Source organism: Aulonocara sp. 'chitande type north' Nkhata Bay, linkage group LG1 (genome assembly GCF_057382095.1).
Source record: "Aulonocara sp. 'chitande type north' Nkhata Bay isolate Kocher_YH1m ecotype deep benthic linkage group LG1, A_spYH_male_GT1.1, whole genome shotgun sequence".
NCBI lineage: Eukaryota > Metazoa > Chordata > Actinopteri > Cichliformes > Cichlidae > Aulonocara > Aulonocara sp. 'chitande type north' Nkhata Bay.
The window spans coordinates 15,291,255-15,305,547 of record NC_141344.1 but is presented as its reverse complement, the minus strand read 5'-3'; the positions used below and the strand labels follow the sequence as shown (position 1 = coordinate 15,305,547).

At 39.2% G+C, this 14,293-nt stretch overlaps 1 protein-coding gene across 2 annotated transcripts; it reads right to left on the bottom strand.

Moving 5' to 3' along the window:
- Positions 1-266: 266 nt before the first annotated feature.
- LOC147338830 (XK-related protein 5-like) lies at positions 267-13,172 on the bottom strand. Of its 2 annotated transcripts, none has more exons than XM_086285090.1 (13): positions 12,980-13,172; positions 10,433-10,522; positions 10,244-10,349; positions 9,940-10,106; positions 8,430-8,563; positions 8,195-8,273; positions 7,850-8,019; positions 7,282-7,393; positions 7,009-7,176; positions 6,676-6,866; positions 6,366-6,482; positions 5,905-6,088; positions 267-4,664 (listed from the first exon to the last, which is right to left on the bottom strand). In XM_086285090.1, the coding sequence occupies exons 1-13, from the start codon at positions 13,086-13,088 to the stop codon at positions 3,991-3,993; spliced, it is 2,301 nt and encodes a 766-aa protein (XP_086141216.1). In that variant the 5' UTR covers positions 13,089-13,172; the 3' UTR covers positions 267-3,990. The 2 variants fall into 2 exon arrangements, with proteins under 2 accessions (XP_086141216.1, XP_086141251.1); XM_086285125.1 differs by having other exon boundaries at positions 6,676-6,863.
- Positions 13,173-14,293: the final 1,121 nt, after the last annotated feature.

Sequence of the window (14,293 nt, the reverse complement as noted above, 5' to 3'; positions counted from 1 at the left end):
ACAGGCTGTCCAGTAATCTGTTTTATAACTGGACTACACACCGTAGGCCCTTGCATTATGAAAAAATGTAAGCGCTCTATTTCTTTAAAAAGTAGAGAGTAAAACCTTTTACTTTTCAAAAGTATTCACTGTAAAGCTCAACAGCAGTGGGTTAGCCTGAGATAAATAACAGTCTGATACAGTAGGTATGCACTCTCAGAGAAAATACGCACTCAAGGGTTGCACTTCTTGAGTCTGCTGTCATTCTGATGAATTATTTAAACATCTTGAGCATCTTTGTTTACACAGTGTCAAAGAAATGTTTCATTTTGCAGCAGTGATTTATATTTTGGCACCAAAACTTGATTTTGACACATGAAATTAAAGGTTTGAACAAGCTATAGCCTTTTGCACGTTATTTATAATGCTTTGATGAGTGTATGAGATGTTTTGATCTTTATATTTGATGACCTTTGAGAAAGTTTCCAGAGATGTGCTAGGATAAAGCTCGTGCTGCTGCACTTCCACTGATATGTGTCTATTTCTCAGAATCATAGTGATGATAAATTAATCACTGGTAAGCAATAAAACCCAGCACACTGGACTTTGATCATGGCAAATGGCTTTATTTTTGTCATATCAACAGCACACTTAATGACACGACTACCATCCACAGCTCTTTTGTGGAAATCCTCTCAGAGATGAGGTGATTTGTACTAATGAAAGGAGGTCGTCCAGTGACAAGGTGATGAGGTTATAATGAATCAGCAAACTAACTCAAGTCTGTCAGTGATAACTATCTGCTCTCTAAACATCCTCAAACTTTAACACAAAACCTTGTCCAGATCATTTCATGAACAGTAAATGTGATCAAATATAAAAGAACCTTTTAAAAGTACAAAATGAATCAAATTACAAACACAAGTAGATATTATCGTATACATCGCGTACACAAAGCAAAGCATGTTATTTCTATTTCAAAGCGATATGCATACATGAGGCAAGCGTGGCAGCTAAAGCTGTCTTCGTACAAGGCAAAGCGATGACGCATTTAAAGCATGAGTGTGGATATTTTTTCATAAGTGCACTAAATACGTTAGCTAGCTTATTGCTACATTCTAGCATGTGTTAAAAAAACGGTAATGTGCAGTTACATTAAGTAACGTGTAGGTAATGTGAGTGCTTCTTTCTCTATGGGAGTAGATATAACTCTCAGTCTGCCTGTATGAATGAGCATCATGCAGTGACTTAACTATCAGAAAGCTGCAGTAAATGGACACCAGTTTGAAAAAGCAGTTTCTACCAAAATCAAGTTTCTAGTTTTAAAATCACTACTTTGCTCAATGAACTCAGTTTCTCAGTATCCTAAAGTGCTGCTTGTGTTTCCTCTCCTTCCTGCACATTAAAGAAAAACATTAACAGACCTCATAGTTACTACTGCACAGTTATTGTTTTGTTTTGACACAAAGCAATAAAAGTAATCCAGCACAGTAAAAAAAAAAAAAGAAAAATAGATAAAGTCACATGGAAGACTGACATAGTCACAAACATTATTCTGCGATTACAGTTTAACTTCGCACACAGGTTTCATGACGTTAATACAGGTACTGACCACTTCAGACTAATAGCAGCGCATAATTTCGAATTACTTTTGACTGTGCCACAGCTAATTTTTCTTCTTCTGTTAGCTACATTCATCATCATCATCATCAACTTTATTTATAAAGCACTTTAAAACAACCACAGCTGACACAAAGTGCTGTACATTGGAACTGTAAAATAAAATTACATGAGATATAAATAAAAAACAAATAAAAGAAGAGTGAAATCATTAATTAAATAACTACTGCATTAAAAAAGAAACTAAGTCTCACTGAGGTTAAAAGCCAAGGAATAAAAGTGGGTTTTAAGATGTGATTTAAAAGTGGACAGTGAAGGGGCCTCTCTAACATGCATGGGCAAATTATTCCATAATTTTGGAGCCACAATAGAGAAGGCCCTGTCCCCTCTGAGCTTCCTCCTGGATCTCGGTACCTCCAGGAGCAGCTGGTCAGCTGACCTGAGAGACCGACAGGGTATGTGGGGATGAAGAAGCTCAGAGAGGTAAGGCGGGGCAAGACTGTGTAGACATTTAAAAACAAACATAAGAATTTTAAAATTAACTCTAAAAGACACAGGCAGCCAGTGCAGAGAGGCCAGCACGGGGGTTATATGCTCTCTTTTTCGAGTTCCTGTTAGGAGTCGTGCAGCCGCATTTTGAACCAGCTGCAGACGTGAGAGCAATGACTGACTGACCCCCACATAAAGTGAGTTACAGTAGTCCAGGCGGGAAGAAATAAAAGCATGGATCACTGTTTCAAGGTGCTGCCTCGAAAGAAAAGATTTTAGTCTTGCCAGTCGCCTTAAATGATAAAAACTGGACTTCACCACTGCTCTGATTTGGTTGTCCATTATTTAATGTTTTAAGATAAAATTGCAACACGGAAGTTCAACTGTATTGAGGTAGGTGGTTTAACTGATGGACAGACTGAGGAGTGACACAGATTACTAGATATAGTTAATCCTTTGTAGCACAAGTAGAGGTGCAGCTATTCAGGTAGGACAGGTATGAAAAATTAGTTTCAGTGCTGTGTATAATTTCATAACAAAGCGGGTCTTTGCTAACAAGGACTGTGTACCCTTTTATGAAGCGCATAATCTGTCTTGCATTTTGAATACACTCCACAGGACAGCACACAGTACATTTTGATATTACACCAGTTAATAAGTAGGCAGTGAAGCGAGATTTAAGATTTGAAATTAAAATGTAAAACTTGAAAGTACTTGTATTAATCTGAAGTGTTAGCTCGAACTGTGCAAGTTTAACTCCCACACAGAAAATATATCTTCTTCATCATTGATCTTAACAGTGCACAGAAATGGTAAAGTTTCCTCTAGTTCCTTATCCTGCGTCACACATATTTTATCGCACTTCCCTTCTTTCATCTGCAAAGGTTCAGAGCTCAAAAAGTGTTGTTATAATCAGTGCACAAAGATATTTGATTAGTAAAACCCAAAAGCAAGTTATATAAAAAATTAAATGCATCTAATAAATGAAACATAATCCCTTCATAATCACTATTTTACTCATTCAATATTCTATCTAATTACTCTCCCTTCCTGAATTGGCCTGTTTCAGTGTGTATGTGATGTAGGTAAATACTAATATGTACTTCACTGCAAGTATAAGTAGTTTCTTAAAAAGTGGATGAGACATCCAACATCAATCGCCTTGTGATTAAGAAAAGGAAAGACAGAAAAGAAACGTCAAGAAACGTAAATGTTTGCCTGAAGCTGAGTTGATTTACATTAAGATTTTTGCATTGGTGTGTCATGTTATAAGAAATTCTGCACAGCAGCCTGGCAGACAGCATGTTGAGTTATTGTAAACTGGTGATTTTGTATTTTCTTTTGGTATAAAGGATCCAACAGCTCAATAACTGCTCATGCTTTAAATTTTAATTACAAGCCATAGCTACTTTATGGTCATTTTGATTTCTCTTACATCCTATCCAAGGTTACCTCAGTTGACACTTAGGTGTAGGTTTTTTATTTTTATAGAGTAATAGTTAAAAATGTAGTTTGAAGGATTATTATTTTATTTTGACAAGTAGTCCAGATTTTAACTTCTGTAATCTACAAAATTTCAACTCACCCTCTCACATATCAGATGTTTCCTCAAATTGCTCTCATGGCTTGCATAGGAATATACTTTAATACAAATCCTTCAAAGTCCTGCTATTAAAACTGAAGATTTGTCTCTTTTGATTGATATTTTGGTCAATGTGACACACTTTCAGCAATTATTTCCTGTCTAGCTGCACACAAGGGGAAAACATGAGCAATATTATACCAATCTCTTTCTATGACAGTTATAAGTTAACTTAAAAGATTCTAATGCTGAGAACAGCAAAACTGGAAAATACACCATCCTCCACCCAGGCTTTTCTTTTCCTTGTACCCCCATCCTACTTACACTGCCCTCTCTCTGCTGTCCACAAACTGGACCATCTGTTTGCGAGCGTGGGAGATAACTGGAGTGAGAGGAACAATGGGTGTACCAGGTGTAATTGCACCAGGAGTTGAAGCACCGGGAGTTGAAGCGGCAGGAGTCGAAGCCGCAGGAGTTGAACCTACAGGAGTTGATGCTGCAGTAGTTGAACTTACAGGAGTTGAAGCACTAGGGGTCCCATCTGGGGTAGCACCCGGTGTTGTACCAGGAGTGGCAGGGATGACGATGACAGGGGTGGGTCCCAGGCTTTCTTGTTCTACACGGGGCTCCAATCTGGGTGTGGATGTGACAAATCGGGCCTCCCTGATCCGGTAGGGACTTCGGTAGGTGGAAATGGGTGACAGCTCTGAGCCCCAGCCAAGATAGCTCCCACTGGAGGGAGACTGCACATCTGCACTAAAATACAATGTAGTGCTTGACTCTCCAGGGACCCCTGATTTTTTATCTGGGGAACTAATCAGGAGGGGGGAACGCCGCTCAGGTGACCAGCCGGGAGTCTTGATGTCTAAAGAACCCACCGAAGAGGCCTCAGTCAGAGACGCCTCTTTGCTGTCGATGTGGCGGAGGCTTCCTGGTTGTTGAGGAGACGAGAGCGACGGTGAGCCATAAGCAGCGCTTTGGAACTCCTCATCACCTTAAAAAAATAAAACATTGGAAAGAAAAGTCAGTTTAAAACAATACACACGTATACTGCAGGGGAGTCAGTGCTAGAGGTAAGAAACATAGTGCAGTCTATATATTTGCTGTCTCTGTGATAAATAATAAATGCACTGTACTAAAGGTCATAGCTTATAATGCCTGTAATATCCTAATTTTTCTTTTAGCTAAGAATGAACAACGTAACTCTGGTATGTTCAGGGTATAGACATAGTGTAGAGAAATCTGACTCTACAAAGACACAGAGTGCTGCACTGCTCTCCTGCTTTACACACTACTGCACACTTTCTGCTCAGCTCCAAACAGCAGACAGACACTGTTACTAACTTTCTGGCAAGATTCTTATAGTTACGTAAAACTAAACTAAAAACTAAACAAATATGTGCATTTGGGATCTTAGAAAGCTAAAATAAAAAGAAAACATTGAGGAGGTGTTCTTAATTTTAGTCGTTGTCAGGTCAGTTTGGTGAAATTTTCAAAGAATAAAAACTAAACAGAAATGAGAAAACCCACTGTGGAAACTAACACAAACTAAACTGAAATAAAAACAAAAATAAAAAAAACTATAATAGCTCCGCTTGCCAGTGAACACAGCAGAGCATTGAGCTGCTAAAGAGATCGATATTTGTCATTAGAGTTGATCTAACCCTCCGACAAAAGAAAACAGAAGCACTCTAGAGCAAAATTCCCCAACGCGCAGAGACTACACTAAAACATCGATGTTTTATTATGTTTTTGTTACAACATGCTGACGTCAGTCTGTCTGTATTGCAACATGCTGACGTTAGCCTGCTTTTAGATTAACGAGCTGATGTCTGACCTTTGACCTTGATGCATTACATACTAAAATGGTGCATTTTATCATCTTTACCCACGTGATTGGAGCAGAATTGGCTGAAATCTTTAACTTCTATAAGCTGTTACTTAAAATTTTAAAATACAGTCATTTATGGCATAATTATCACTTTTGTGTTGTAGGGCAAAAGAAAAAGGAAAGTTTGTTGTACAGCTCTGTCCATGCTTTTTCATATGAAATATTACTTGATATGGCTTTTTGTACTTTTTTTCAAGGTCAACTTCGACCTTGGGCACTAACAATGAAGGTCAAGTCAAATGCTTAGCCAACCTAGGTTCCCATGTCCCCGAAGAAAGTGTTTATTGTTTTGATTTTTGAAGACAAACCATAGAAAACTGTGTATAATATAAAGTAATTTAACCTTTTCCCTCTGATAGTGCCACGCTAGAGTCTTCTTCTGCAGTTTCTTCAAAGATGACCTCCTGGACTGGGATGATCTCTGGAAACCTTCTCATATCCTGAATAGTTGTGGGAGGAGCTTTTCTCACTGGTCGGGCCACTATAGTGCAGTGAGCTGGCTTTGGTGGCTGGACCACCTCTCTCACCTGGATACATTACAGACACGTGAGCCTCAGACTACAACAAGCAAACATAATGTATCCTTTACAGAAAAACAAGCCTTTTAGTAGTTATCCTGATGTCTACTGATACTCCTGATATTTATTCTCATGACCACACTAAATGCCTACTGTCCTACTGAACTAACCCACCAGGTTTCAGCTCATAAGTGGCTTAAATAAGCAATGTACTGTATTCTTAGTTTAGAATAGACACAGTCCCCCTTTGTGGTGGTCTAGATAAGATGTTAAACAAAACTCTTGCCTCTGAAACCTGTGAAGGAGCTGGTGGAGGAGGAGGTTGAGCAGCAGCAGCAGCAGCAGCAGCAGGTTGAGAAGCTGGTTGTGCGTGGTAAGAAAGCTGTGGCTGAATTGGTGGAATCTGACAAATCACATCAAAAGTATGAAAATAAACTCCTTTTTATATAATCACATTTTCTTAGCATTGGGGCCAGGTTTGGAAAAACAAAATTTTATCATACTGATCAAAGTCACACCTTAAAACAAAGCAAAACAAAACAGTAAGTTTTAGGAAGTCCAGCTACTAAGATGTAAAACTCAAAAAGACAACTAACCTGATGGACACGTAGGTCATCAGGGGAGTGAACTTCTTCAGACAGACCCATCAGTCCAGCCAGTCCCCCCTCACCATATGCAGACCAGATCCTTGAAACATCCCCTGTCTTCAGAGCTAAGCGAATCAGCAGCCAGTGGTGATGCTTCCAGCCCTCCCATTGGATAGGAAGGTCCATGAGTGTCCCACCTCCTTAACAGAAGATGCACAGTCATTCTTCAGATAGATAGATAGATAGATAGATAGATAGATAGATAGATAGATAGATAGATAGATAGATAGATAGATAGATAGATAGATAGATAGATAGATAGATAGATAGATAGCAACAGACCAGACAGTGTTGCATGTCGATGAAAAGTGGGCGTGACTTTCTCCTCTAATGAGAGTGTAGAGCCACGCTCCATGCAGGCCCCGGCTATTCCCCTGTGACGAATACTCTGGAAGATTTCAAAAGACTTTGGATGGAGGAAACGATAGTACAGCACCAATGCTATCACTCCTAAAGACAAAAAAACCAAGTGTCAGGAAGAGGAACATTGAGGCCTTGAAAAAGTTGTTGTGTTCCCTTTTTATAACTTGAATTTGCACATGTTCTGCGTCTCACCAATGAGGAAGCTGCAGAACACTGCAGCTGGGATTCCCACAGTATCCCAGGAAACCATGGCAAACATCCAGGAGGATGCCAGAAGAAGAAAAGCGTTCTCTAAGAACATAACCTGAGGAAGAATAAACAGACATCCAATCCCAAATCAAGATTACACTGATTTGACATTTGAATCGTTTATAGCTAATGCATGGCATCTGCTGGATGTTTTTCCCCTCAAATAATATGAAAAACACTCTATGATCCCAATAATGCGAGTAACTATCTTTGTTAGCACGGTAAAAAGCCGTCTGTGAAAAAAGTACTAATGTGAAATTTTCAGCATTTTATGTATTCCACCTAAACGCTAAAGTAAAAAGCAAAGCTCTGCACAGCTGAAATGCAATCATTTTCAAAGTCATTTTCAAATATTATGTATGCTTTCAGGTTTCTGATGATGTACTAAACTTACAGCTTTTCTTTTTCAAATGTAATTTGTTACAGTGTCTCTGTTTTGTCAGAGCCCCCGGCATATTAAACCCACAATATCATGAGCAGACAAGCTTGAAGTGAACACAAACACACATACCAGATAAAACCCAGCCATGCGGTATCTAGATTGACCGTACTTCACGTTGAGGAAGAGGAAGATGTGAATAGCTCCCAGAACAAGATTGAAGAGCCTCCATCGGCTTGTTGACCTTATGATATCTGTCTGCTGGGACACCATCCAAAAAGTTGCTCCCAGCCAGTGGACACCTGAAACAGACACAGTCCTCTTATGCTTTTTCTTTTTTTTTTGTACACTGTTACAGTGATGGATGCTCATATTAAACAGGGTCAAAGTTTCAAACAGTTTTTCTACTGTTCATTCTGTGTGATGTCAAAGACAGAGGCTATCCCTAGCTGCCCACAACTGGCTGTGAAGACTCACCGATGACCCCGAGGATCCACTGTTTGAAGATACGTGTGAAGAGCATGAGAATGGCAAACCTGGATCCCAACATACTGACCTGCAGAAAGAGAAACCATACGTGTACCAAAAACACAAGCAAAACAACAAAACACATGCTTATGACATGCCAAACACAGATGCAGTAGCATTACTGATACTGTTAGATACTATGTTGTAAACACTGCTTGTTGCGAAAGCTGTTAAACATGCCCACCCTCCACAGCAGTCGACAGAGCATGGCAGCTGGTGTCATTTGCAAGTGTCCTGGTCTGATGAGTGAACAGGCTCTGGCATAGAGCACTAAGGCCCAGCCAAGAGAAACCAAACACACTGCAAAACACACTGAGGCTGGCGAGAGAGAGAAACAGTGTGTGTCAGAATGAGACAGAGAGAGAGAGAGAGAGAAAGAGAACAAGGACAAGAAATATGAGTACACTGAAATACTGAATCACACAAGACTTCAAGATACAAAACTGTCACAGGCATAATGCTGGAATCAGATTTACAGCAGCAATACCAGTTAAAAGGGTATATTCTGAATTAGTTCTCTGTTAACATTTACTTTAACATTATTATTTTAAATAAATCACAAAACAAGTATGTTATGAACTACCTGGTCAGCTGAGGGTACTGTCAAAAACTAAATGACACTGTTTATTTAAAGATTTATTTCAGCTCTTCCCTTATACACAAGCCATAGTAGATCATAGTAGATGACTTTTAGAGCACATGCTCTTTGTGATCTAACCCCTAACGAATCTGTCTCCTCCAGTTCAGGAACTGGGGATATTTTCTGATGTGATAGGCCAAAGTGTAAATGACTACACCATGAAGCAACACTTAAACTGTACATTTTCTAAATTTAACCTTAGATCACTTAACTTGAGAATAAAAGTGGTCCTAAAAAGAGCCCTGTTGCACACCTTTCTTTATTCTCAAAGCTAACAATTTGAATATTTTTTATTAAAAAAAAACTACATTAATCTCAAAACTCTCTGAATAAGAGAGACCTTACAGCCAGCTAAGGTCTCTCTTATTCATCTTAATTTAAGTCCCTACCATCTTCTCAAAACTATCTGAGAGTAAATTTGTTTATCCGCTGCTTAGCAGTGAGTAGTTAGCACACACTGGATTTATTTCACTAATAGCTCAATGTTCCATCTGGAAATAATACAAAAAAATGAACAGGCAGACTAAGCTAGAAAAGACTACAACAATTATCCAACACTGAGATTTTTTTATAGCTGAAGGTTGTTAGTCCTGTTGCAGCACTTTCACATTAAACTTTTATTTCATCTTGATTGCATAGCCAAAGGCCATAAGAGAGGCATTATGAACCTATCCACTGCTGTAAGATAGGCATAGGTACACTCCGACAGTAAGTGGTGATGTTACTGGTAGCCAGTAACATCACCACCAACAAATACTATCCAAATTTACAACAACTGATTACCTCCTTTTATTTTTTCATTATATATTTTTATCTATCCATATTTTGTGTATTTTATTCTGCACATATTACACATTCTATTCTGTAAATATGTTATTTATTGTGATTATTACTTGCTTTTCTTTTACTGCCAATCTGAGACAGTACTCCTACTCCATGTACTATTGTAGAAAGTATGACTGTGCAATGACAATAAAGAGTTAAAGTTTAATTAAATGTCCTTTTTCTGATCTTATTATCAAACTTGAACACACGCTTTCTGGTTTCTGACTACCTGGAGATTTGACTCCTATATCAGTACAAATTAGCACATAAGCGTGGAGTAGCGTCTCGGGGAGGGTGACGACCAAGGCTTCGAACAGACGTATGGCAGATGCATCAGCCTGCTGCATGATCTCACTGTACGTATCCTCATCTGGCAGGCGCATGCACTCCCACAGCCTGTGAAAACCAAAGATGAAAATAAATTAAGAGTTATACAAAGAGAGAGAGAGAGACCTTTCTCATTTATGATCATACAAATCTGGAACTTAAACCTGATTATTGGACACTGACTGATTAAATTAATTAATTATTACCTTTTGAAAAGTCCCAGATGCAGTATGTGTGTCCAGGTGAGAGACTTCCTGCGAATTCGTCCATCTGACAGGTACCAAAGGTAACTCAGCCACTGGGGACCCCAACCTGATCATAAAGAATTATAAAAATGAATAACAATTTGTTTTTCTAGAGTTATTTATTGATCTGTTTGTTGTAGATGTTGTCACCTGGCAGCAGGAACAGGGCAGTGAAGCCAGCAAGATAGCCATAGTTGTAGTTGTGACCGATCCACAGATAGTACACGAAGCAGTAGATCACTGAGGAGAAAGGGAAAGATGTTACCTATAGCATGTCACGCTTACAGGCTGCAAACACTCAGACAAAAAAAACTTGCCATACATCCTGAAATACACATGCAGGCACTACATGCATTTATTTAAGTAGTGAGTGAAGTATATTTAAGAGTGTTACTTAAATAAACTGTTTTGTAAAATAGGCTACATCTCACAGTGGCCTTACATAACATGACATAAAGTGCTCTTAGGTTTAACAATGAACTGTGAAACTGTGAAACTCAGGGATGTTAGATGTTAAAAATAATAATTTATCCCACAAACCTAACAGTAAAATAAAAATACCAATATTTTTCCCTTTTTGCTTATTTTGTTTTCACAGCATTCATCTCTTCTTCTCCTTTCTTTGAATATTTGGCCAGAGCAAAATTAATGTGAAAGAACAGATAAATACTGGTAAAAGAATTCCAGTTGGCCATTATATCAACATCAGCCAATCAATCATCACTGGTCAGTATACTGATCCATTTCTACCTAAATTCTTTTCTGACATGAACATGCACTCAGCTGATTATGACTTTGCACACAACACGCTTGACATTTTTTTTTTATAAAATATAACAACTAACTCACAAATCAAACAGTACAGAAAGTTGTTAAAATAAGATCAACTTTGCCAAATTCAAATGGTCATTGAAACAAAACACAGTGCACAGTAACATGGTTCTGCTCTCCGGCGTAATAAGTACATGTAAGAAACATTTAATTAAGTAGAATTCCCCATGTCCTTGTCCTTTCAAATCTCATATCTTTACTTTCACATGAGTGAGTGATACTGCCTAAACCAGATGTTATTTGGATGAGCCTCACCAGCACATGCAATTATATGATTAGCATGATTGTTGCATTCACTGACTGTCTGATCTCAGACACCTGAACACCATCTGCTCAGCAGTGGAGATGCATCTAAATCCTGAGATCAAGTGTTCCTCCTCATTGTGCCGCTGAGCTTTCTGTTTGTTCTGCTTTACTACAGTTATGTGTCCTGCAGGTAACCTGTTGCAGCTCTGTGAAGCTCAGTTTTTCAAACTGTTTCCAGTTTTTGCAAGTGTTATTATTATTATTTTTTAATAAAGCTAAGGAAGCTCTGTAATGATTCTCTCCCATTTATTTTAATTACTTTCTTAAATGTTTTGTGGAGATAACTGAACTTCTAATACTAAGAAAATTCCTATTTTTATTTTTTACATGGCATTTGCTTTCTTCTTGCATCTGTAACATTGCTGGATCCTCTTTGTTGGTACTTGGTTAATACATTTTAATCTTTGCCACACAGAATAATGGTTCAGTGTTGTTGTTTTTTTCTTGTGTTCTTTGCTGGGATTCATATTTTGGGGGCAGCTTTGTTGCTTGCTGTACCACCCTAGTCTTGAATAGAAGGGCAGAGTGATTATACCAACCTCATAAACTACAACATTACTGCAGCGCATACACCCACATACACCCATTCTAAGAACAGCTGATCTCTTGGCATTACACTGACTCTGATTTTAGATATATTGTGTGCATGTGTTAATGCAAACGTTGCACTCTCTTCTATAGGATTGTTTATGTCAGGACTAACCTAAAGCATGTGATCAGTGGATCATTGCCAAAACATGCACATTTCAGTCTGCAGTGTGTCTCCACACTTTCTCATTGACCTCTGTTGTGCACTTCATCCCATCCAAGTTTCATTGACAACAGGCCGGCTGATGCCTCTCCTCTCCACATCACACTCTCTGAGGCTCTGCAGCTCTGCCTCCCTCCATCCCTGCATACATGTAATCTGAATCGTTTCAGCTCCGAAACAGGCGGGCTGTCCGGACAGACTAGGCCCCGTCCTGGGGTACGCCCATCCCCTCCGTCCATTCATGTACCTCCAAAAAAGAGCGCTGAAATATGACAACATGGCTCCCCTTTGTTTTTATGCAGAAAACATCACCCAGACCAAGAAAAGGCACAGTTCAAATTATAGGAAAAGTCTGACATGAGTCAGCAGTCCTGCCGCATACAGGATTTCATAACGAGCGGTGTACAAAAATAGGAAAGAGACGCTGTGACTGCGGACTTCTGCTGAGGCTCTATTATTCATGACAGCACAACGGAGACGCTGAAGTAAAAACAAATGCACAACTTTGTATTTTAACGTAGAACAAGATGTCACCCTAACCCCCCCTGTCTCATCCAGGCATCCCTCTGCATCCACTGTAGTCCTCACACTGCACATCCACACGCCGTGGCCAGAAAAGCACGCACAAACGCGCACGCACACACAATAAAGTAAAAAAAAAGGGGCAGCGTTTTGCACAGGTAGGTGATCACAATCGGCCAAAACAGCGACTGAGGCATAATGCTCAGTTATGTGTGTGTGTGTGTGTGTGTGTGTGCATATGTTTTGCATGTATGGATGTAGGTGTATGTGTCCCAGGTAGGACTCACGCGCCGTCCTCTCTGCAACCAGGAGAAATGCGGTAAAGAAGAAGACGCAAACTTGGCAGCACGGCATGCAGGCCCCTCCATTACTGGGGGTGGCCGAATAGTCTCGCATCGTGGAATTAAACCCTGAAAAGGGAGGTTTTCGGGAATAACAGCGTGCTAGTCTTCAGGCCGGTCCGTGCTGTTCTGGTCTCGGTCGGGAGTGTAGCTGCAGCAACCCGCTCTCCCAGCCCCGTGTCCCCGTCCCGGCGTCAGCGCTCGTCCAGTTAAAGCGATAGCACCGATGTTTCAGGACTTAGTAAGATGCATTGGTATTGCCTAGATTTTTATACAGTCAAATCAGATAAATATGAAGTTGTTCTCTAAGCTAAGATTTTGGACTGAAATTGTAAAAGCGAAATGATTTTTCCCTGCAATCTTCTGCTCAGTCATTTTTGTTTTGACATTTTGTCATTCAAGACATAAAACTTCATAGGTCAAGAATTGTGTCTTGTGTCTGTATCGTTCTGTCTGGTGTTGCACTGTCTTTGCACTTTGTGTAGTCCTGTGTTGATCGTCTGTTATATATTATAGGTTTCACCATGGTCTTGAAGGAACGTTGTCTTGCTTCACTGTGTACTCTACCACTGTACATGGTTGAAATGACAATAAAGCCACTTGACCTGAATTAATGCATTAGGTAGGGTGATCTTATGATGGTGAAATGATAGCTTTGCGCATTTATGTTAGACATATATTTTTCAGCTTACTGTACAGTTATCCTGTTTTGGGTTAATTTAATTTTGCCTTTCACTTTATTTATTTATTTATTTATTTATTTATTTATTTATTTATTTATTTATTTATTTATTACATTTGTACAGCTGTACATAAATAATGGGGTGAATGGTTATGGCTGAGTTTTCCAAGATGAGCTGCAGAGGCATATTTTGGACACCAGATGGCAGTAGAGACAGCGTCACAGTAAATAATAGAGTACACTGCTTGCACTGGTTTTTGTCCATTAAATGATCACGTTTTTGTGCAACTAAGTGTGTGGGTACCTGCAGTGGCGATATCAAGGTCAAAACCTTTCTATAGGTGATTCTGTCATGCTTTATGCCCTACATTCAGAGCTTTTCTTCTTTGTCAAACCACTTCCCTGTCCACCACAACCCTTGGCTTACACTCAAAGCCGAGGGTTGTGGTGTTTGGGCTTTGGTGTTCATTCAAATAATTACTTGAATGAACATAAAAAAAATCATGGAAAGGATTTCCACATGATTAAATTGCTTTATTTTACCATCATGCAATGCTGTTATTCCAACTTAATGTACT